The sequence below is a fragment of the Nuphar pumila genome, chromosome 13, assembly GCF_984573655.1.
Source record: "Nuphar pumila chromosome 13, dmNupPumi1.hap1.1, whole genome shotgun sequence".
Classification (NCBI taxonomy): Eukaryota; Viridiplantae; Streptophyta; class Magnoliopsida; order Nymphaeales; family Nymphaeaceae; genus Nuphar; species Nuphar pumila.
In genome coordinates, this window is record NC_143261.1 from 68904001 (window position 1) to 68929772 (window position 25772).

At 39.5% G+C, this 25772-nt stretch overlaps 1 protein-coding gene across 2 annotated transcripts; it reads left to right on the forward strand.

Annotated features, from left to right (window-relative positions):
• Nucleotides 1–11419: 11419 nt before the first annotated feature.
• LOC149818615 (benzaldehyde dehydrogenase, mitochondrial-like) lies at nucleotides 11420–25733 on the forward strand. Of its 2 annotated transcripts, XM_089985696.1 has the most exons (11): nucleotides 11420–11544; nucleotides 14205–14339; nucleotides 14685–14827; nucleotides 15103–15256; nucleotides 15372–15601; nucleotides 18590–18679; nucleotides 24360–24533; nucleotides 24615–24752; nucleotides 24951–25088; nucleotides 25169–25230; nucleotides 25311–25733. In XM_089985696.1, the coding sequence occupies exons 1-11, from the start codon at nucleotides 11478–11480 to the stop codon at nucleotides 25582–25584; spliced, it is 1605 nt and encodes a 534-aa protein (XP_089841822.1). In that variant the 5' UTR covers nucleotides 11420–11477; the 3' UTR covers nucleotides 25585–25733. The 2 variants fall into 2 exon arrangements, with proteins under 2 accessions (XP_089841822.1, XP_089841823.1); XM_089985697.1 differs by lacking the exon at nucleotides 25169–25230 and having other exon boundaries at nucleotides 24951–25141; nucleotides 25311–25508.
• The last annotated feature ends 39 nt before the right edge of the window (nucleotides 25734–25772 follow it).

Genomic DNA, 25772 nt, shown 5'->3' on the forward strand with positions numbered 1-25772 from the left:
AAAGACAATGAACAAGAAGACGCACAAAATCTTGGCGATGATTAGAGGACTGTGTTGAAAAAGTTCTATTTTTTTTATTTTTCCTAATTGTAATTGTTGAATTGTAAATAATTAAACTTTTTAGTTTTAAGGTGGAACGATTAATTATTATAGATACTTGTTATATGAATTTTTTTGTGTGGTTTGTTTTTTATTTACAGGAAATATAAATTGTACAGGAAATATAAATTGTACAGTTCTCGGTAATTAATTTTTAAATAAATTTTTTTTGATTTTTTTTCGTTTTTGCGACGGATTAGCGACGGATGATTCCGTCGCTATTCATATTAATCTAGCGACGGCTTAGCGACGGAATTAAATCCGTCGCCACGCCGTGGTCGCCGTTTAGTACCGGCGGATTGGCGACGGAATATAGCGCTCGTTATTCCGTCGCAATTAGCGACGGACTTGGCGACGGAATTATTCCGTCGCCAGTTAGCGTCGAAATATTCGCGACGTAAGCATACTATCGCCGCGTTGTCGCTAATCCATCGCTAACCATGTTAGCGACGGATTAGCGACGGATTAGCGACGGAATGTGGCCGTCGCTAATCTACTGCTTTGTTGTAGTGTCTCCCATCTCGTTCCATCTAATGATGATGCAGCCTCCAATGGCCAAGCATGAGTTCTCACCCATGTCATCTCTCCCATTTTAAGGTTTTCTCAATTAGCATGTGTTTATTTTATTTTTTCAATTAGCATATATTTTATTTTTATTTTTGTTTCAATTAATTTAGTTCTTATTCGCTTATTAATTAAATACTTACTATTTGTCAGTAATCATTAATATATAATTTTTTAGAAGTTATTTGAAAAACTTATGATAAAGATAAATTGGTGGGTCATAAAATTTATTAAATTTGTTTATATTCTTCTTTGTTTTGAGTGGCCTGTACTTATTTCAATTATTTATAAAATATTTATGATGCCTTTTATAGATTTTTTTAAGGATTAACTAATTAATTAGTTATTTATTTGTAGAATGTTTATGTTCCTTTGTCACATTTTGTTGAATGCATTTTAAAAATCGAAGCTTGAACTTAGTCACATTGCATTATCCATAGAAAGTGCCATTGCATTATCCATAGAAAGTGCTTTCTTTGATCTTTATATCAAACCAAGTTAAATTTTGGAGTATGCATGCATGCATGGCATTATGATACTATACAATTATAAATAAAACTTTTTATTACTGAAAATATATTGTTTAGTTTCAACCAAGGTTCATAACAATGAATATGACACTATGTAGTTCAATTTTTTTTAGTACTTGCTGGTATAGTTTATTATCATTTTTTTTATTGTGCATTTGTGCCCACTCTAGCTTGAATTCCTGTCTCCGCCATTGCCGAAAAGTGGCATGGTGTCTTTGGAACGAAGGAAAAAGTCGCCCGACCAAACAAAAATGGGAAAATGATTCAAGCGGTGTTGTGTCACCAAAAAGCCAAAAAGGGGCGAGGGCCTACCTCCTCGAGTGAGGTTTGGCATCGCTGACAGAAGCATGTTGTCTCAGAAGGATGGGAGTTCACCGACAACAACAAATGTTGTGTCACAACATGGAAGGAAGGGTGTCGTTACAACGTGCAAGGAAAAGGATGGTGTTGTGTCATGGGGCCTAGGTTTTTGACAGTGACCTGATGTCTCAGGTGTTGGGGATTCAACACAAAGTATTGGTGTCAGTTTACCAGAAAGCATAAAAGGGCAAAGAGGGTTGGTGGTGTTTAGGTTTGCTGGACAACGGCCTGGTGTCTCTTGAACGAACGAGAGGGCCGCTGGAGGCTGTTAGATCACCAGATCAAATGAGATGGGAGAGACAACAGGGGAGAGAGAACTCATGTTTGGCCAGCATAGGCTGCATGGAACGAGATGGAAGAGACAAGAGGGTTCAATCTAGCTTGTGCTTGGTTGTTGAAGGGGTGAGAGGAAAGAGGGAGAGAGAGAGTTGAAATGAAGCATCAACATTAATAAAGGGTCAACAAACATTGAGCCCAAAGACCAAAGCAGAAAATAGGCTCGAAGGCCAAGAGCAAAAACAAAACCAGAAATACAGAAGAACTAAACGAAAACATGAAAGATTCAGCCTGGGTCAAGAGGCATCCAGGGAGGCAGAAAGCACTGAAGGTCAGGGAACGAGAATCGCAAAATAGTGTGCACGTCTGCTAAAATGCAATGAGCCGGTTTAATGAAAACAATTGTGCATTCCCGGAAGATGGCATTATTTTGGGTCATCCGGACAACCCACCAGGAAGATAGAAGCCACGTTCTCCAGATAAGCCGCCATCGGTTGCACTTGCGAACAGGTTCTGGGCCCCACAAAAGATCAAGAGCAAAAGACTCCTGACGCACGTTGACGGCAGACTCATTCCAGGTATGCTTGAAACGATCCCCAAAGATGGGGCGGGCCCAAAATAGATGATAAGCGGATTCTTCAGCCGTCTTGCACATAATACACCTACTTAAAAGATGAAAGTTGATATATTTTAGGAGACAGTCTGCCTGAACCTGATCATGCATAATTAGCCATGCGAGGAACTGTGAACGAGGAGTAGGGCCCCGAGCCCAGATAAGACTCGCAGGGATCCAATCTGCATCAGCAGGAAGGAGGGAAAGGTAACAAGATTTGGTGCGGAAAGCTCCGCTGGGCGCAATAGCCCGATGAAGAAACTGGGCTAGAGGATCAGGGTCACCCTCCTTGGAAATGATGACCGAACATGTTTTGATCCAAGACCGACGCAACAAAGAAGTGTAGCGTCTGTTGTGGGAGTGACAATCCAAGTAGAGCAATTCAAAGGAGCCATACTTAGCGAGGGGGAAGCTATCGCACGGAGAGCCTGGTTGTTGCGCGAGCTAGCTTTGCTTAACAACAAGGATGATACTTCTCATTCGAGAGTCAAATATCCTCAAACCCTCCCAACCCCTAGGAAGCGGCGAAGAGTTCCAACCCACCAGATGACGCTTATTCTGGAGATTGTGCCCTGACCAAAGGAAATTCACCAGTAAACTAGAGAGTTTTTTGTGCACACCAATGAGCATCACGAACATGGACATAAAGAATTCTGGGATAGACGTAAGAACATGTCTGATGAGAGTTAAACACCCAGTGATGAAAAGGTAAGAAGCCTGCCAAAAGGAGATTTTAGATTAGACTTTTTGGAGAGTGGCATTCCAAGCAGCAGAGGAGATACGTGATAGCTGAAGGGGGGGACCCAAGTAGGAAATAGGAAGCTCCGAGGAGGTGCAACCAAAAATCTGCTACCCAATAGCAAGCAAAGAAGGGGGGACATTAAACATGGACATACAACATTTACCGTTGTTCAGGGATAACTCGAACAATGAAAGAAAAAATTGAAGGATTAGCTTGAATCGCAACATTTGTTGAATGGTGGCACGACCGAAAAGGATCATGTCATCGGCATAAGTAAGAATATGATAAGAGAAATTTGTGATTTCAAGGGAATCAATAAGCCGATGCTCCATAGCTCTCATCAGCATGACCGCAAGACCTTCAGCGATGACATTAAAAAGCATTGGATAAAGAGGGCAACCTTGCTGGATACTGTGCCCGAGCTTAAACTACTGGCCTCTGACCACATTGATCTTAATTTGAGAATGAGCATTAGTAACTAGTTCGCGCACCCAACTAGAGAAGCGACGACCAAAACCAAGGTTGTTAAGCATGTGGAAAAGAAAAGACCAATGTACCGAGATGAAAGCTTTATGGAAGTCTAGCTTAAGATAGAAAAATGGTTGGTTGTTGATATTCAGTGAATACAGAACTTTGAACGCTAAAATAAAAGAATGATTAATCTGCCTTTGAGGGATGAAGGCGAACTGAGAGTCTGAGAAAATCTGAGGGGCGATGGTACAGAGCTGATTAGCCAAAACCTTAGTGATAATACGGTAGATCCCCGCCAACACCGAGATTGGATGGAATCTCAAGATGTTCGAGGATGTCGCATCTTTAGGGATGAGAGAGACAATTGTCAGATGAGTGTGGATCGGCAACCGACAGTTGCGATGGAATTCAGCGAAGACCTAAAGAATGTCATTCTTTACGCAGGACCAAAAGATACGAAAGAAGTCAATCAGAAAATTGTCAAAGCTAGATGCTTTCCACCCAGACAGATTCCTAACGACAGAACATATTTTAACATCTGCAAACATGGCCTGCATGGAGCTGGAAAAAGTGGTACTCATTGAGCGAACAAAGGACCGACCGATAGAGCCATCAACAGATGAGTTTGAAGCATAAAGGTCCTTGAAATAGCGAGTAACAGCAAGAATGACATGGTCATCCGAGTAGGTGACCCCATCAATGGAGATGGATGGGATGACATGCCTCCTATGATGATGCAAGGCGAAAGAATAAAAAAAAGTGGGTATTCCCGTCACCCTCTTTGAGTCAAAGCACCCTCGACCTTTGCTTTCAACGAATCTCATATTTTAGCCGCTAGAAATGCAAGAGAAAAGACAACTCAACCGACCTGGATTTTAGGCTCTCAAGATAGGAGACAGAGAGTTCATCGGGAAATGACAGTGATTGATGGATTGTAGACAGCTCAGATTTCCAGTCACCCAGTTGTCGAAATTTACTGATCTTGCTGGAAGAAATCCAAGAGCGAATGTCGAAAAAGCTTTACCAAGCAATGAGAAGCAACCCTAACCACGGAGCATGGCCGACTCTAGGAGCGGAGGACGACCGAATCAAAATCTTGCTCCTTGAGCCACCATTACTCAAAAAAGAAGGTTCAGAAAATGGAGAAACCAGTCCTCCAACAAATAACGACTTGGCTATGATCAGAGACAGAAGGAGGAAGCAGACGATAATTGATGTATGGTAGAATACCCAAAAGATCAGGAGAAACGAGCACGCGGTCAAGTAGCTGATAGCACAGACAGGATCTGCAGATAGACCAAGAAAAAGCCTCACCGACAGGGAGAACAGGATAAAGCTGGTGTAGTTGGATAAACTCCTGAAAGTCGTGCATACAGGCAAAATTGGAGACCGGCAGGCTGGAATCATTGGAGGACAATAAGCAGTTAAAGTCCCTCGTGATAAGGTGCTGCTCCCCAAATGATTGAATAACCCTAGTCGGATAGAACCAAAGAGTAGCACGAAGATGCTGCCGGTTGAGACCATAAATGATAGTTACCATAGCTGCAGCCGATGTAAGCCTAGCAGGCAATAGAAGAGTGACCGAGAGGAAGTAAATGCCGACGTCTAGTTGAGAAATGCCGACGTCTAGTTGAGAAACGCCAATGGAGGGCTTACCAAGAATAAGGATACCCCCCACGTAGAGAATGGCGGGTTTGAATAAGAAATTAGCACCTCTCCAAATTTCAGATACGACAGAGCACGACACCTCAGCCATCTTGGTTTCGCAATGAGCGACGAGGTTTGACTTTTCTTGACGGATCCAGCTTGCAAGAAAAAGGTGCTTAGAGGGACAATTACGGCCTCTGATATTCCAGCATAGCACCTTCATAGCTGAAATCCATGAAAACACTGCAGGGTGTGCGATCGCGCTGAACGCCTAGGGAAAAGACCAGACATGGAGGCCAAGTATTGAGGTAGTCGACGACGACCCCGACGGTTGGAGCCGCAAGGCGCATGGGATAAAACATACCCCACATAATGAGGAGACGATTGGTCAGATGACCTATGTTGCTCGGAAGCTATAAACAAAGGCATGAAGTCAGTGATAGTATTGATGGAATTGCGCATGACGTTAGAAATGTTAAGGATCTGCTGCTACGAAAGGAAAACATCTAGAAGTCAAGGGGCATCAACCACGCTGATACCCATGGCAGAGGAGAGAGGACTTAGCGGGAGCGGTGGAGCGGCATCGACAGAGGAGGGTGAGCTTGGAGAATCATGCTCGGGCTCGAGGAATGGTTTCTGGATGACAGGAGAACCGGATGTGGTAGAAGGGATCCTTGGAAGCGCAAGACATGGTGGAGGTTGGACGGGTAATGGTGAAACCATGCAGATGGGAGATGAGTCGCGAAGAGCATTGATAGTCATCACAACGACTGAATAGCCATCATGGCTCATGCAAGGGAGAAGATGCATGGGTGATTCCCCATGACGCAAAAACTGAGTACCCCATGCAAACGAAAGGGCAGCCAGAAGGTCAGACTTAGGAGGAGAATCTGGCAAAAATGATGACCCACCTTCTAGGAGAGAGGGCAAAAGCTGATAGGGGGTTTGAAAGGAGCGCAGAGAGACACCTTATGGATCTGGGAAATCGCAACATGGCATGGAGAGCCAACTGCCTCGGACAAGCACCCCTCAAAAGAACGTGGCGATAAAAAGTGGCGAGAATCTAGGTGCCACCTAGGCATAAATGATGATCCACCTTCTTGGAAAGAAGGCAAGAAGCTGACGGGGGGCTTTAAAGGTGAGAGAAGGCCCGCTACAGAGACCTGAGAAACCGTAGCAAGGCATGATGAGCCATCTGCCTTGGGCGAGCACTCCTCAAAAGACTTTGGCGGCAAAAAATTGGCGAGGAACGAGGAGCCACCAATTCCAACAAAAGGAGGGGGGATGCCAAGGCAAGGAGCACTCGATAGATCTGTCATCCGCCTCATGGGCAGCCAACACGCCTCTGGAAAGGGCGACGAGGGAAGAAGGCGAATGAGGAGGCGAGCTTCTGGAGGCGCCAAGCAAACCCCATGCAGAGGTAGCCGAAGGGGATTGAAACCCACTCCCAGGACCGCAATCATAGATGGATGAGATTCCAAGGGAAGGAATTCCAAGGGATTGGGTAGACACAAATATGGAATGGGGATCCGGCTTAGAGGCGCAGATGGGACAACCGGTCACGCAGGAGCCACTGGTCGAAGGAAGGTTTGCCGGGAGTGGCAAGAAAGATTTCCCTGAGAAAGACATGGGTGCAGCAAGTGTCGGAGAGGTCAATACCCAATATGCACCAATCTTGATAACCATGAACGAGGACGGTGGATTCTACAGTTTGCCAACCAGCACCCAAGGCGAGAAAGAAGCCCTGCACTTAGGAGGCTTTGGACGCCGAGACACCCGACTGGTGGAGGGCGGCGACCTCTGCACCAAGGAACTAGAGGGGGAGAGTAGAGGAGCGTGATGGCGCTTATAGACAGGGTGACGCCTATAAAAGATAGAGGTGGCACAACGGTGACAGGTCGTGCGCTTCCAAAAATTTAGAGAAAGACACACGAAGCATCACCAGTCACCAAGCTTAGCACAAAGAAGTTCGACATGTGATAAACTTTCGAAGAAAGAACGTTGTCAGGATGACCTAACATTTTGCCACCCCCGAGAGTTATCAGTGCAAGTGGGAATACGGAAGAAAAAAGGAGCGCGCAGCAGAGCACCCACAGAGCAAGCCTTTAGGGGTTCCAGCCTGACGGCACGGATGAAATGCCAGATGTTCTGGTGGAGGAGTGAGTCGTAGGCCAGACACGAGGCAAGAATCTTCGAGAGGGAAGAGAACATCTTGAAGGATAGACGAAAAGGAAGGGCAACGATAATGCCCTGTCGACGTAGAGAAAAAGTCAAACCCCAATCGTTCAAGGCATCCTGGATGGAGAGAAGGGCCTACTGATTAACGCGCAGAGAGTTGGTTGGGCAGAGACCCCAGAAAAAGCAGGAAGAATGAGACATGTCGACATAGAGAGAGAGAAAGAGAGCCGAGAGAGAGAGAGTAGAGGACTGTCATTGTTTAGGGTTGAGAATGAGATAGTCTGATCACAATGGTTCAGGTTTAGGTGATGTTGATTTATCATTTAGCATGTTTGCATTCTTCTCTCTCTCCTTTATATATATATATATATATATGTGTGTGTGTGTTAAAAAGTGATCTCAACCATGCTTAATGAAAATGTGCGTGTGATAGATGCTCAATATTTTTTTTACATAAAATGCTTTTTATCAGCACTTTTAAAACTTCGCTAAAGGTCCTAGTTTCATTGAGACCTTTAGCGATGCTTCAAAACGTCGCTAAATATCTCAACGGGAAGCACTGTGGCCTGTGGGCATTAATCATAATGTTTTTAGCAGCATTTAGAACCGCGGCTAAAGGTCTCAGTGAATCCACTGAAACAAAAGCATTGTTAGCAGTTTTCCTTTTGGAAAAACACAAATGCTACAAGCGTCTCGTAATGCACGGATGGGATTAAGCAGCCACCACTAGCACTATATCTATATATATATATATAGTAATGGGTCCCTGCTAAACCAATTTGGTGATTTGGTACTAAATCGTGTGCTAAATGAGTTTTTTGGGTTTTCTGGTGCTTTTTATGCCGTTCTCACCCCCATAAATTTCTTGGGCACGGTCAATTTACTATGAATCCACACCTGTCACACCTGGATCATGTGTTTTCAATGAAAAAAAATAATGTTTGGAGCCTCAAAAATTTACAAAGATTTGAGACTGTTGATTTTTCCAACTTTATAAAATCCCACCAATGTGTTGGAATCCGACCCTTCACGAGCTGATCCCTCTAAAATCAACTGTATAGATCACATTTGTACAGTCAGAATTTAAAAATAAAATGGAAAACCCCATTTAGCAAATGGTTTAACACTAAATTGGTTTAGCACGGACCCAACTCTCTCTCTCTCTCTCTCTCTCTATCTATATATATATATATATATCACGTGTATGGAAGAGAATACTTTTAAGTCTGGGTCCCAAGTTTTAGCCAAAAAGGTTGGACAGGTAAAGGCTTTAATGATTTTACGGATAAATTGGCAACAAAAGAAAAGAAGAAAAGATGATACCCAAGTGCCTGATTTTTATCCATGTAAGATTTTTCACCAGATATTAAAGACACCACATGGTCCATGGACCTTACTATTTTAGGTTAGGTGAAATGACTGAATTGTCCCTCGTCTTGACAAAATAATTGACACCCTTTGTTTGTTTGTACGTCTTTAATAGGTGGGCTCAAAGAATGACAAGGTTTTTCTTTTTCAAGTGTAGGACCTTTTATTTTATGTGGATGGAACTTTATGAGAAGCTTGAGTACTCTAAAAAGAAAACTTGCGTTTTCCCAATACAAAATCAATATTCTTCTACGCAATGGCAAAGAAATGAGAAATGCTGATCTGGAAGGTGCATGGCCGTCCATCTCAACGTTTCTTGAGATGGACACTACAACCATCTCGAGAAATCTCAAGATGGGTGGCTGTCATAATCTGTTCCTTAATTTTGCCAGCAATTTTGAGTGGCTTCTCTTTCCATGTGAAAACACATTCTCATCCCACCTTCATGTGGGCTGGAAAGAAGGGAAAAGTGTGTAGCTTAGCTTGTAAGAGACGGACATGGTGACAACAGTTTTTATCGGCAAAATCTTGTTTTTCAAAAAAACTCACGAGAAATTGAAATTTTTTCATAAATCTTGCATTTTTTTTTGATAAAATCTTGGCAATAAAAAACATAAATTAAAAATATTTTTATAAGAAAATATTAATAAAATTTATTTAAAAATAAATATACATGATAAATAGCTGTTTAAAACATAAATATCGCATTTAAATCATGGTATTTATGTCTTTTTCATAAATCACGTGATGTTTTGAAAATCTCGTGAGAAATTTCCGTTTTAAACTTTCGGGCAATTTCTTGCGATATTATCGTGAGATTTTTCATAAATCTCACTATATTTGTCACTATGGAGACGGATTCTAAATGATATATAAAAATTATGATTTCTTATTTGAGTAGAAGCAAATGCTGGATGAAGTACAATTGTTAGGGAACATGTGTTTTGCCCGATCTATTCTACTATTCTGTCCAATAGTGAAAAAAACAATCAAACAAACCCTAATATCCAAAAAGTGTTTCGTGCCCATCTTTTTTGAAATGTGCTCATTATTCAACCAAATCCACTTGACCTTATCCACCCTTAAATGAGTTACATATGAATCATTCAATTAGCCTTGCACCATTGTTTTAATTACAAAACTAGGAAGCTCCTTAAAGTCAAGTCAAGCATCTTTTGCGTGAGAACTTTTGCATTCAGACCATTCGGGATCAAAGTCTCATGGACCCTCCATCTCCTTGGATCGATGTTGTAAACCTACGTCACAAGGATGCGTGTGAAACCCTATGCATGACATGATTTGTAAATTTTTAAAAAATTAAGACATAGGAACACATATTATTTTTAATTGCTTAATCTATAAAACATTTATTTTTAATATTTTGGCATATAAAAATATATTTATTGAAATATAAGTAGAATGGTAAAAATATTAAATTAATGCCCTACGTCTCGAGATTGTGTAAGCATGTCACCATGTGGTTCCTGACAACAATGACACTCGACCAAAATGGCTTGTCCCTGTGATATACATGTAAGCATTGAAACCTATTTGAATTAGAATTAGTCTAGGGTTCATCTGAACTTCATCCAATTTTTTTCATGAGATCCGATTTTCCTGAGAAACCAAATGATTGAAGTGGTTTGTGTAGAAAAAGTCCCACTGCCATTTCAATCCAGCTTATCCCATTTTTTCAGGATATTGAAGAGAAACTCAAAAAAAAAATTATCTAAATCTAGATAAGGCTAAGGCTATCAGCACCTGTGACCTGGGCCAAGCCAAAGAGCATTTTGCAAATAGAGAAGCACATTAGTAAATGTAATTCCTCATTTATGCCGCCCTGGCAGTGACTGAAAGTAGGTCAGGCACAGGCTGCACGACTAGATCCCTGATCCAAAGAAATATAATTCCTCATTTGTGTTTTCCATTGGCGTTTCATGTGCACAAAACACACTTATTGTTTTCACAATTAACAAAGATAGAAAATTGGCAATTCCGGGTAAAATGTTCTTCCTTCCTATAAATGGACGTTGAGTATATCCACAGTAAAACCTAAAGATGCCAAGTTGTAAATGCATGGTCCACCTTCCACATAATCCAAATGAAAAAAAATGGTAGTCTTCAAAAGCCTGGCCCTATCAACCCAATAATCTGAATCCAAAACTTACCGGATTGGTCCAATCTAAAATTGTTATGATACATTAAAAACTCTGTGATGACACTGAAGTGCCTCTGAATATCAAGTCATTCTACCCTGTTGCTGCCACTTAAAAAGCAACAATTTTTTTTTTACCAGAATATTTTTGTAATTTTTTCCAACCCCACATCCACATGTAGGGGGCGTGATCTAACCTGTAGCATCTGGGTCTTGATTTGTGTGTGATATTTTTGTTCAGCATGAGATCATTCACAAGTCATAGTTTTAGAGACATTTCTGTAATAATTACCTTGAAGCGAGCCCGGTTTCAGTCCATGGCTCTCTGACTCATAAAAAATTGGGTAAGTGGGACCCACATTCCAAGTTTCTATCTCCGTCTCTAGCTACCCTCCACTGTGTCCTTCTGCTATAAGTATGGACTGTGGCAGCTGCCCACCTCCATAATCTCCACTAAAAGCTCACAGAGGCCCCATGACAGTCAGGACCATGTCATCCCTCCTCTCCCTGGCTGTCAGATCCTCCAGAACCGGACACCTAGGTATAGGCCCTTTCCTTCTCTCTCTCTCTCTCTGGAAGGTCAATTTTTGGAACAGAGTTCTTCTTCTCCTCATGAATTCTTTGCTCCCGTTTTTATGATGGTGATCCTGTTTGTCGGTCCGGTTTATTGTTGCAAAATTTCTGGTTTCTGGGTACACCAACATCAATTTATTGCCTTCTTTTGTGATTGGCTGATTGAACTTGCTTATTTCGCTGTGTTTTTTTGGGCTTTTTCCCAATATTTTGGAACTGGGATTTTTGTTAGTTGATGAAAATATTTTTTTCCCTGCTTGGTCGTAGTACCTCTACTTAAGGTCTACTTCGACTTAAGGGAAAATAAGGGATTTTGATATTCTCTTTTTGTTGGTTAGTTTAAAATATGCAACTTTTTTTTTATGACGGGAAAACCGTCGCCGAATCGAAGGAAAATGGGTCCGTGCTAAACCAATCTGGTGCTAAACCGCTTGCTAAATGGGGTTTTCGGGCTTCTCCGGTGCTTTTTATGCAGTTCCAGCCCCATAAATATGTTGGGCATGGTCTATTTACTAAGAATTCACATCTGGATCATGTGTTTTCCATGAAAAAATTGATGTTTGGAGCCTCAAAAATTTTCAAAGATTTTAGACCGTTGATTTTTCGAACTTTATAAAAACCCACAAATGTGTTGGAATCAAATGCTTCAAGAGCTGATCCCTCTAGAATCAAGTACATAGATCACATCTGTACGGTCAGAATTTAAAAATAAAATGAAAAAAGCCCAAAAAACCCATTTAGCACGCTGTTTTAGCACCGAATTGGTTTAGCACGGACCCATTACTCTCTCTCTCTCTTTTATATATATATATATATATATATATATATAAACATGCTTAGTTTGCTTTTTTTTTTTTAGTTATTGCCCGATTTTTTTTGGAACTGGGATTTTGTTACTTTTTGAAAACATTTTTTTCCCCTGGTTGGTTGTACCTCTACTTAAGGTTTTACTTGAGATTAAGAGGGAAAAAGGGGGTTTTGGTGTTCTCTTTTTGTTGCTTATTTTGAAATAAGAGAGATGGTTTCTTTTCTCTAGTCTGCTGTTGGATTCTTTGGGTTTTAATGATGGTGGAAATTCAGAGTTTAAATTGTTAGGTGGATTATTTATTGATTCATCAGGTTTTAAGGTAATTAAGTTCTAAAATAGATGTTGGATGGATGGGAAGTCATGTTTTTTTTTTTTGGGAGGGGGGGCGGAAGATGAAAGGCGTGGTTAACTCAACCAGGTCAGAGATAAGAGCTTTATAAAGATTTTGATCAATTTCAATCTTCGTGTTTTTATGATCAACCTGAATTATACAGATTGACAGTTAACGTGATCAGATTTTTCCCGTTTTTTGGAAACTTTCTATCTTGAAATATTGGACCTGAAAGATAGTTTGTAGTTCTTTTTTTAGGACAATTTTACATGAATTTTAGGCCATAACTTTTTGGGATCAGAATTACTTCAATGGTCAAGGCATGTTTTTTTCATGAGAAAAGCAGAATAAATCATATGAAAGAGTTCCATTTCCCAGAATGTTAAGCAAATATGTCTTAGTGGTGGTCAGCATGAAACTTTTCTAGTTGTCCACAAAAAAAGTGAAAAACCACCACCACCTGGTGCTCTTGTTTTTCGCCTACTTTTATTAAAGAAAAATGTAAAATTTCAATTGATAAATCTTCATATGATTGTAATTTTCCCATGACAGTGGAATATCGTGTAAAGGGAAGGATGAGTTGAACTGAGTTCAAATTCAGAGGCGAGGATATTCCCAAGTTCATTGCTTGAATAAAGTATTATCGAAAGCAATCCTATAAAAAGTCAAGCCAAAGCAAGTTCACCAGTCAGAACAGACTCCTACTCTTTCTGGCAATCAGATGCTATTGAAATTTAGGACCAACTTGTTGACAAGGCTAACCTTGTCCTTAAAACTTCTAGTCAAAGGGCATCATCATCCATAGCTCTGGCATTCATCTCCTAGACAAGTAATGGTTGCCCACCAAACGTGCACTTGTCTAATAGGTCTCAAATACAGATGCAGACTTCTAATGTTTAAATTTCTTCCCATTCTTGTTTCCAATATTTGTTTTGAATTTCTGGTTTGGTGCATAGATTCATGAACAATAAGAATATGGCTCCATGTAGGAAATTCTAATAATGTATGAAACTGTTAAAAAAAATTGGTAGCGCGAAAAATTCTAGTACCATAAGGACATCTTTGTACATGCGTGTATTGTGGTCGCTGTGCACTGCTGCTGTCCCATATGGTAAATCTTTTATGTGCAGTGGTGGCAGTACAAGTTCTAGAATCCTATTATGTATACCGTTAGTGTTTTCTTAGCATGCAGCTCTTCCAATTGTATTCTCTTAAATAACGGTTGTACTAGTGTCTTCCAGTTCGACATGCACCCTTATGTTGCTCGTTCTCTGAGTTATAATATGGGTTTTCAAACATAAGTGATATGAAATGATTATTCAGATTTTCATATCCAATTCATGTTCATTTTACTAGAATATTTTGGGTATTGCTACTTGTGCACATAAATTCATCATCAAATGATAAATCTCTTCATACTCATTGAACTTGTGTTTGGCATGTGGAATTGTTCACTTGTTTGACGCTTTCTCTATTGATGCTTCTTCAGGAAGATCCTTCACAAGCAGCATTCGAAGTCGTATGTTTGGCACTGCAGCTACAGCTGAAGAACCTATAAATCCCCCTGTTCAAGTAAATTTGACACAGCTTCTAATTGATGGTCAATTTGTTGATTCTGCATCAGGTAATCCTTCAATTGTGATACTAGAATGGGAGTTTCTCTTAGGGGGCATTTGTGTCACGGAAGATGAGTCCAACTTCCCCACCCACAGGAACCATTCCCGTGGAAATAGTGGGGCGGGGGGGGGGGGGGGGGGGGGGGTTGTGTTGCTGCTGTGGGCCCCACTGAAATGCATCAAAAGCTGTATGTTTCCGTGGAAAGCCCCAGCTTTCCGCAGCACGCAAATGCGCCCTTGGTAAAACTTGCCACTTTTCCTTCTTTACAGTCTAGCATGTGGCTGCATAAGTATATTCTGATTGCAACAGTCTGTGAAAAAGAATCGACTTATACAAGTTTTCTTTGTCTCAGGCAAAACGTTTCCAACACTTGATCCTAGGACAGGAGAAGTTATTGCACATGTTGCTGAAGGAGAAGCAGAAGACATCAACAGGGCCGTAGCTGCAGCTCGCAAAGCTTTTGATAAGGGACCATGGCCAAAAATGACTGCTTATGTAATTATGATATTCATTCATGTCAACTGCAACTTTATGCATCCCACTTATGTATGCAGATGGCTAAAATATCTGAAATGTATGGGTTAATTTGACGTAACTCATGGGGATTTGGTTTTTTCAACACATGTGGCTCTTGTAAAAAAACAAGTTGTGAGAGAAACTATGCTCCTAGAGGTCGTCAACTTGGGAATGGTTTAAGTTGAGCTTTTTGTACTTTGTTCATGGATTATAATTATTTTCTGAAATATGTGCCTTCCCTGTTTCCTGTGCAGGAAAGATCGCGAATACTTCTCCGATTTGCTGATCTTATTGAAAAGAACAATGATGAGATTGCAGCTCTTGAAACTTGGGATAATGGGAAGCCTTATGAGCAATCATCCCAAATTGAAGTTCCAATGCTGGTCCGACTTATGCGATACTATGCTGGTATGTTGTTTAGAAAACTGAATGCGAAAAAAGATCTTCCCTTAAGATGTCAAATAGTTCTGATTGCCAAGATGTGTAAATTGTGCTTAGCCTAACCATCGTGGTACTTCTTCAGGGTGGGCAGATAAGATCCATGGTCTCACAGTTCCAGCTGATGGAAGTTATCATGTGCAATGCTTGCATGAACCCATTGGAGTTGCTGGACAAATTATTCCGTGGAACTTTCCACTTCTCATGTATGGTTGGAAGGTTGGACCTGCTTTAGCTTGTGGGAACACTGTTGTATTGAAGACTGCAGAGCAGACACCTTTGACTGCTCTATACGTGTCAAATCTACTTCTTGAGGTATAGTTACAAATGTTATTGTACTGCATTGTGGTATATAACTTGAAAAATATATACTCTGCCTCTTTCAACATCATAAAAGAAAATCAATTTCATTAACATCTGTAATTCTGCTGCTATATTTGCATCATATCATGGTTGAAATTTTCAAAAGTTTCATGTTTGTTTTCTGTCAGTTGTTTTTGGACTTAAGGGCTTGTTTGGTGGCCTGTCCAAGAGTGGATGGAACAAACTAACAATTCTCTTACTTTTTCTTATAAAAAGAAATGCCTAGCACAAGGTCCTTTTGAGTACACGTACCTTTTATGAAGAACCATGCTTCATTTGCCTTCTTAAATTTGGCTAGATTAGCACAAATTTTGAGCTCCACATTATTCATGAACGATGTCATTTTTTTGGCATGCTCACTTTCTCAATCTTCAACTTTGGATTAGTATTCTTCAATAGCTTTGGCTTTTTTTTTTTTCTTCCTTAGTGAGCTTTAGTTGTGGTTTCAGAACGGTGTCACATACATATCCTCAAAGTTTCTTGCCTTTGAGGTTATTTTTTATAGCGGCCGCACACATTCTATAGTTGGTCCCATTGAATTTTAATGAGAGGTCAATCTCTGCATCTTTGTCTGCCATTGTGGAAGAGTTGAAGAAGAACAAAAATGTAAAGCTTAGGTACACTCAAATATAAAAGAAAGAAGTCCCAAGAGTGTTCAAACACCTAGAGACTTTGATACCATGTAATGAAACACTAGTGCAAAGAACAATGTCACAATGTAACTACAAGAGATGCACAAGCATACAAACAAGAAGCCACTAATGGGCAAAAATACAATAAGCCACAAAGGGCCAAGTGATAAACACACACAATATGGGAGAGAGGACTTAAAAATATAAAGAATCTTTTATTGAAATGCTTCAAAGAGCATAGAGAATAAGTGGAGAACCTCTCTTTATGCACATATTGGAAGCAAAGGGGCTCCCATAGAGTCGTTGGGATATTTTAAGAAAAACTAAAACGATAAAAAATAATAAGAACAAAAAAAGGTTCCTAGTGGACATGCGTATTTACAAGTGAAAAGACTAATTTGCCCCTAGTGGGCATTACAAAAACATAAAGAAAATACACACACACACACACACACACACACACACATATATATATATATATTATATATATGTGTGTGTGTATATATTCGTATATGAGTGTATATGTATATATTATATAATTTTAAACTGTTTTTTATTGTAATAGGTTTTTGACCTTGTAGGGACATTTTTGTCTTTTTACACCTATGTGATAGGTACTGCCCATTAGGGGCGATTTTGTTTTTGTACTCTTTTTATATTTTTTTTGTCTTTTCCCTCTTGTATGAGGGTATATTGGACAAAGTCCAATATAGTTATTGGGATCTCCCCAACCGCTATATTTATAGCGGTTGGGAGCATTCCAATGAGTATATGGCTTCTTGTAATGCTTATATAAAGGGGTTAAAACTCCTCTTGTTCTTTAATGCTTTTCCTAAGCATTCTATCTCAATAACGAATTATTATTTTTAAGTTTTTTTGTTCGTGTATGCCCATTGGTGTCTCTTGTGATTTTATGTATTTGTCATTGATTGACTTGTGCTTGTGCACATTTAGGCTCTTTGTAGCCATTGTATGTACTCGTGTGCTTGTGTATTGCCTTTGGCATTTGTATTGTCTCTTATAGAACTTGTGCTTGTGGACATTATGGTTTGCTTTCCGCTTTATTTTGTTACAATGGAGTCTGTTATTAATTTTTTGTTATCACAGTCTGTTCCTTGTTAAAATTGTCTTCCTCAAATTCTAAAGTAGCAATTCCGTGCTTCAGATTCAGATCTGCTAATGTCACCATGACAGGGAGAAAAAGGAAAAATGTGTTTAAAAAAAAAGATCATTGTGATGGATACATTCTTTTATGCAGCCTTACAGAAAGCACTTGTGTCTCTGGCATGCTATTTTGTGTGTTTTGACAATGAAATCAGATGAGTCAGTTCAAAAGACCTTAATATCTATGATATCATCCAATTCAGGTTGCCTGAACAGTGAAGAATTCAAATTTAGGTAGACTCATGAATAGGCCCCTCTTGTGGACAACACATGCATTCATGGACAATCTTTTTAACAGGACACTAAGAGTTGATTTTCCATCACAAAATAGTTTTCAATCACATAATCAGGTATTGAAATCTAGGTTCTCACACCATGATGAAAGAAACTTGGACATCTATAAAGTTCCTAGTTTTGGATACACAGTTAAAATATCTAAACACAGACCAAGTAAATGCAAGGAATTACATGTTGACATAAGTGATGATAACATAGTGCAGCTTAGAAACCACAGAAAGTGAAAATACACTAAAGTTTAACACAAAAAGTAACATTCTCCATAATTTGCCTCAAGCCAATAATGTAGCTCTAAAAATTATATGCAGTTCTGTTAAGCTCTGTGCTTGCATTTTATTTCTTTTTTCCCTTTGGCGACTTTTCTTCTTTGTCCTGGTGATCTGGAATTTTAGTTATGGCTTAGTTAATGAAATCTCTTTTTGTAACCATTGTGTTTGAGTAAATTGTAATGTACATGCCCTAAGTTCTGCTATGTCATCAAGGCATGAAGAATATCATGAATACTCCACTTTAAAATATAGTCAGGAGTTGACATGAATTTACCCCATTTATTCTCTTAATTTCTTAGTGTTCCTCCTTCAAGATATGATCATACAAATGATTGTTTGGTAACTATAGTGAAATCTTGATGTTGGAAATTCTCCAGTTTTGTGGATACTGGTAACTATAGTGAAATCTTGATGTTGCATAGCTTGGATACCTGGAATCAGACAATTTCCTTGATTATCCTTCAATTTCGATTGAATGTTATAACACTTTGAAGAACATTTTTACTGAGATGCTCTTTTCCCGAGTTCTGGGTTAGAAGTATTTAGGCCTTCCTCTTATTGCTTTCTATGTTCGACAGGCTGGGCTTCCTCCTGGTGTATTGAATGTGGTTCCTGGATTTGGTCCAACGGCTGGAGCAACGCTAGCTAGTCACATGGATGTAGACAAGGTATCTAGACTGTTGATTTTGTTTAGTTTTTTAAAAGTGAATGGAAAATTTATTACATAGTCCTTTCTGTGATCATTTTCTAAATGATTGTCAACTGCCTGATATTTTTCTTCAAATTTAGTGTGAATTTCTTGCAGAAACTAAGGTAGCATTTTCACTTGTTTGTAAATAGGTCACTTTTATGCTTGTTAAATATCAGTGTTTATTTAATATTTATAAAATCTATAAAAATTAAGTGCACTTTCCTTTTAGAAGAAGGATGTAGCTCTCTCTCTCTCACACACACACACACATAGGCAACACACACATACATTAGAAGCTCTCAATTCATCTCTTTCCAACCCACTTCCTCTCTCCCTTACTCACACCCTTGTGCGACACCTCTCCCATTTCCTCCCCAGCTGGAATCCCTACCATCATCATCATCTTCTTCACCATTCTGTTCCTCCACCACATTGTCGAGCTTCACCCAATGGTGCTTCCCCCTCCCCAAAACGCCGCACCGCATGACTTGGCTGAATTGTTTCATTGATGCCTGCCTATGTAACACAAACTCTTCTAACAGGGCACCGCACCCGCTTCGCACCTGCACCCATGCGGGTGCGGCACTTGGACATGACTTCTTATGTGTCAGGTGAAGTCAACCATACTGAGGTCCATTTTTATCCAAAAGTAGATTCGGTTAACCAAGTCCAGTTATATCTATATTATGTATATAAATACATAAATGCAAACACATACAAGTATATATACCCTCCCCGCACCCAAGATTTTTTAAAGTGCCGAATCACCACACTAGCATCCACATCCGCACCTATGTGACATAGATGCCTACCTATTCTGTTCACCATGGCCATTCCTTTTTTTGTTTGTCTGGAACCCTGCTATCCTCCTTTCACCACCTATGCACAGCAGTTATATGGAACGGGTGTTGCAGATGGCTCATGGTAGAGGACGAATCAGAAGCATGGGAAACAATAAAGGTGCTCTTGGCATTCTATCTGACATATCCAAGCTGGCAGCCAAGCAGGGGAGGTTGCCATGGTGGTGAAGGCACTTCAGGGATAGGTGGGGTGGTTGCAAGGTGAGACTTGGCTGTGCTAGCTGTCCATGGTGGTGGAGGGGTTGGTCTAACTGGTGGGAAAGTTTATGGCAGAAGCTACTCAGCTATGTTACTGCGACACGACACTTTAACCGTCGTTCCAGTACGGGTATCAGGCGCAGTGTGGATATGTCACTGGTACCCGAACCTTAAAAAAACAAAACCCCTCTGAAACCCTCAACTCTCTCTCCTCTTTGGCTCTCGTCTTCTCCCTCTCTCTCTCGATTCTCCTCTTTGTCTCCCTTTATCTCTTGCTTGCTCTCTTGATTTATCCCCCTTTCTCTCTCTTGAGGGAGACAGACAGAGAGAGAGAGAGAACTGGGGAAGAGCGAGACCAAGGAGGGAGAGAGAGTGTACCTCCTCTCTTCTTCTTCTCTGCAACAAACAGAGAGAGAGAGAGAGGGGGGCGGAAGGGCCATGCTCTTCCCCTTTTTATAACTTGGTTAATTAAACCAAAGTGGTTTCAATGACCAGGCTTAGACAAATCCAGACCTGGTCAACGAAGCTACAAAAATGACTTCTAAAAAACAAGTTTCTCTCTCTCTCTCTCTCTCTCTCTCTCTCTATATATATATATATATATATATATATATATATATATATAGCTTTGTCCTCGTACCCTCATTTTTTGAAATTGCCATGTTGTACCCAGGTGACATAGTTACTTAGCATGTTTGAAAAAGATAGTTTATAAGTGATTCAACAGAACTGTTTCTGCCGCATGAAGGAAATTAGTTGAGAGAATTGCTTTTTCTGCTTCATGTTCTGTAGGATATCATGCATTACTTGTCACCATACTGGATGTCATATATTTTAGTGATTTCAGTTTCTACTGTTTCTACTCTATTAAGCTTGAAATGTATGTCATGCATGAATTCTTTTCAAGTTCAATCAAAGTATAAATAATTCATAGTTATACGGCAAGCATTTGTCTGAAATTATACGATTGAACTTTTTGGAAGTTGAAGAACTTCATATATAAGGACAGAATTCTTTCTTACCAGGTCCTGTCAAGTATGCCCAATCAAATGAAGAATACAACAACAACTACGCCTTCATCCCAAAACAATTGGGGTCGGCGATATGAACCAAAAAAGAAAATCATTTTGGGTCTTCCACATGAATCCTTCTCCTCCAATCATTTCTATCCAATGCCATGTCCTCGGTGAGGTTCAAAGCATTCATATCCTTTCCTATCACCTCCATCCATGTCTTCCTAGGCCTACCCCGACCTCTTTTAACTAATATATTTTCCCATTTCTCAATCCTTCTAACTGGAGCATCATTAGGCCTTCGCCGAATATGTCCAAACCACCGTAAACGATTCTCTCTCATCTTATTTTCAATGGGTGCAACGCCTACCTTCTTACGTATCTCCTCGTTCCGAATCTTATCTTTTATTGTATTTTCACACATCCATCTCAGCATACGCATCTCAGCTACACTCATTTTTTGAATGTGATGTCTCTTGGCAGCCCAACATTCCGTACCATATAGTAAAGCGGGCCTAATAGTCGTCCTATAAAACTTTTCCTTCAACCGCAATGGCATTCTACGATCGTCAGTTGCACTTTTCCATTTCATCCACCCAACCTTTATCCTATGATTTACATCTCCATCAATTTCTCTATACTTTTGAATGATAGATCCCAAATATTTGAAACAATCATCCACCGGTATTTCTTGCTCACCAAGCTTCACTACTTCGTTGCTTACTAAACCGACATTCCATGTATTCTGTCTTACTCTTACTCAACTTAAAACCTCTTGCTTCCAATGTATGTCTCCATAATTCTAACTTATCTTTAACCCAAGCTCTAGACTCATCAATCAAAACAATATCATCAACAAACAACATACACCACGGCACATTTTCTTGAATTGATCTCGTAAGTTCATCCATCACTATAGCAAATAGAAAAGGGCTTAAAGCAGTTCCTTGATGTAACCCAACCGTTATAGGAAAATTGGTTGTCACCCCTCCATAAGTGCGGACATTGGTTACTCTTCCTTCATACATATCCTTAATTATACTAATGTACTTGAGAGAAACACCTTTATTCATCATTGTCCACCAGAGAACGTCCCTAGGTACTCTATCGTATGCCTTCTCCAAATCAATAAAAACCATATGCAAATCTTTGTTTCTCTCTCTATTTCTCTCAATAAGTTGTCTAAGAAGATGTATAGCTTCCATAGTTGATTCTCCGATATCATGACAATTTTCCTCAACCTAGACTCAATCACCCTCTCCCAAAGTTTTATAGTATGACTCATGAGTTTTATACCACGATAGTTTGTGCAATCTTGTATATCACCCTTATTCTTATATAGAGGCACCAAAGTACTCTTCCTCCACTCATTAGGCATCTTATTTGTCCGTCAAATCTTGTTAAAAAGATTTGTCAACCATTCTAAACCTTTCTCTCCCAAGCATTTCCAAGCCTCGATAGGTATACCATCTGGGCCAACTGCCCTACTTGATTTCATTTTCTTCAAAGCCTCTACAATTTCTTTTTTTTGAATCTTGCGCATGAAGTTACGATTCATCTCATGAAAAGGAATGGACAAGTCTCCAATATCTTGAGCATGACTTTCATTAAATAGCCTATCAAAATAATCTTTCCATCTCTCCTTAATCTCCTCATCTTTGACTAAAACCCTTTGCGTTTCATCTTTGATACATCTAACCATACCCAGATTTCTCGATTTTCTATCTCTCATCTTTGCAAGCCTATAAATATCCTTCTCGCCCTCTTTGGTATCCAACTTGTCATAAACCTCCTTATATACCTTATTCCTCGCGTTCCGAACTACTTTTTTAGCTTCCTTCTTCGCTATCATATACTTTTTCAAATTCTCATTATCACGACTCTTACTTTGATTTCTATAACACTCTCTTTTAACCTTAATAGCTAATTTGACATCCTCATTCCACCACGATGTATCCTTACCTAGCGGTGCACCGCCTTTAGACTCACCCAATACCTCCTTAGCCACCTTTCTCATGCCACCCGCTATCTTATTCCACATTGATTCTGAATCCTCCTCAAGACACCAATCAGCTTCCTTAACTACCTGCTCTACAAACATTCATTGTTTAGCTCTTTTCAGTGCCCACCACTTAATTCTAGGATCTATCTTATGTCTATCCCTTTTGTGGCATTGTCTAATTCTAAGATCTAAAATTAAGACACCAATCAAATGAAGAATAAGCATTAATAATTTCTTATTTCTTATGAAAGTCTGTTAAACTTGTTGGCATCAAAGAACTAAGTTTTAATGTTTAATTAAGGGGGAAAGGGTTTTATGGTGAAATCATTTTGTTAGTAATGGTTGTGCCACGTGTATATGAAAATATACTGCAGGAATTTATGTATTTTTTGTTTTTTATTTGATTCCCTTGGTCATGGCCAATGCCATGTTTTTAGACAAGTATTAACCTAATACCATAGTGACAAATATCGCAAGATTTACTAAAATCTCATGATAATATCACGAGAAATTGCCTGAAAGTTTAAAATAACAATTTCTTGCAAGATTTTCAAAATATCACGAGATCATGAAAAAAAATTATATATATTTTTTAAATATTTTTTATTAATATTTTCTTATAAAAATATTTTTTATATTTTTAAATTTATTTTTTTATTGCCAAGATTTTGCAGAAAAAAATGTGAGATTTATGAAATTTTTTCAATTTCTCGTGTCTTTTTTAAGAATGAGATTTTGCCGATAAAAATGTTTGTCACACGGCCTAATACATTGTCTCTATTTGAAGAACCTCCGTCTGTTGCAAATGAAGACTGCCTTTTTCTCATTACCTTTTGAATGATGGAACTTAAATATCATTCACTCTTCAGAGTGAAGTTAGCTTTTGCACTTGATGGATGCTTGCATTTGCAAATGCAGTAGCTACACTGTGTCGTACATTTGGATATTTCTTGTTTCTAATTTGATCCTTAACATGGCCAGTGCCACCTCTTCCACAAAGCATTTTCGTAGTTCATCCTCTGTAAGTAAAGAACCTCCTTCTGTTGCAACTGAAGACTGCCTTTTTCTCATTAGCTTTGACTGATGAACGTAGATATGATTCACTCTTTAGAATGAAGTTCAGCTTTTGTTCTTGATGGTTACTTGCATTTTTGCTTTCTTTGAAGAAGTCAAATACAGTAGCTTTCAGCTAAATTTCTTCTTTCATTATGTTGGAACATCTATATTTTGATAACTTCTTGGTTATCTTAATAGTCCTAGACAAGCTACTACACAAATTATATTTGATATAGTTGTAGCTCAAAGGGTCTTCAAGATTGCTTTTTCGAGGCTAGTGCAGCTAGATACAGCAGACTGCAGACTGTGAAACTTAATCTCTCTGCTTTCATCATTATATCTTTCCTGGCTTTCTTGCTTAGCTTCTGTGACAACATTAGTTATTCACTAGGATATACAAGTACTTGTTAAATATTTTGGCTTTATTAGAAGAAATAAAAGCACCGTTTGCAGTCTGAATAGCACCTCAGATATGTTAATGTGATTTTGTTGCCTTTCTTTTTCCTCACTCATCTTGATATTTTGCAGATAGCTTTCACTGGATCCACTACTACTGGGCAGATTGTGCTTGAGCTAGCTGCAAGAAGCAACCTCAAGTCTGTGACGTTGGAGCTTGGAGGGAAATCACCTTTCATCATATGTGAAGATGCTGACATTGACGAGGCTGTGGAACTTGCACATTTTGCTCTGTTTTTTAATCAAGTGAGCTACCATAGTGCTGAAAGTATACGAGACATTTTATAAGGAGGGGCTTGTTAATTTATAGTTTTGACATCTTTGCAGGGGCAATGTTGCTGTGCTGGCTCTAGAACATTTGTCCATGAACGGGTCTATGATGAATTTGTAGAGAAGTCTAAAGCACGTGCTATGCAACGAGTGGTTGGTGATCCATTCAAAATGGGTGTTGAACAAGGACCTCAGGTACAGCAATGTCCATTGAGCTAGTCTGATTTCTGAACATCTCTGATTCTTAGTTGTGCTTCAAATCTATGAGGGTAACATACTGTACAGGCATATTTCTTTTGGTACTTAATTGACTGCTGGAACTATTAGCATTAGGCCACCAAGCTTTTCTTCTTCACCTTTTATTGACTAATTTTGTTTGAAAAATAAATGCAGATTGACAAGGAGCAGTTTGATAAGGTATTGAGGTACATAAAATCCGGCATTGATCATGGAGCTACTCTGGTAGCAGGGGGTGAAAGAATAGGTGACAAAGGCTACTATATTCAGCCAACGATATTTACCAATGCCGAGGTTTTTAGTTGCTCCTGTCAGTAATGACCTTTGTTAATTTCAACTGTAAGCAGGTACTAAATCTGAATTTTGCTCTACAGGATGAAATGCCAATTGTTAAGGATGAGATCTTTGGTCCAGTACAAACTATCTTGAAGTTTAAGTAGGCACTCAATGGCACGTCTAATTGCTTTCTGGTTTATAACTTGGTCTTCCTATCTGATAATGTTTAACTGATAACAGGGACCTGGATGAAGTGATACATAGAGCAAATCACACTCCCTATGGGCTGGCAGCAGGTGTGTTCACTAAGAACCTCGACACTGCGAATACCCTAATGCGGGCCCTGAGAGTAGGGAGCGTTTGGATCAATTGCTTTGATGTCTTTGATGCTGCAATTCCTTTTGGTGGCTATAAGATGAGTGGTATTGGTAGGGAAAAGGGGGTTTACAGCTTAAATAACTACTTGCAAGTCAAGGCTGTGGTAACACCCTTGAAAAATCCAGCTTGGCTTTAGTTTTGTTGGTTTGATTGATGCCTTTGACATAGTGGGGGTTCTTGGCTCTTGTTTGTTGCTTTGATGCCTTTGGCATGATGGGGTCGAGTGAGATAGCCTTGTGAACTTGAAGCAGAAACACAATAATACCAGTAAATTTATTCTGTAAAGCATTTCGAGGGTGCTCAGCATGTTGCATAATTCTTCTG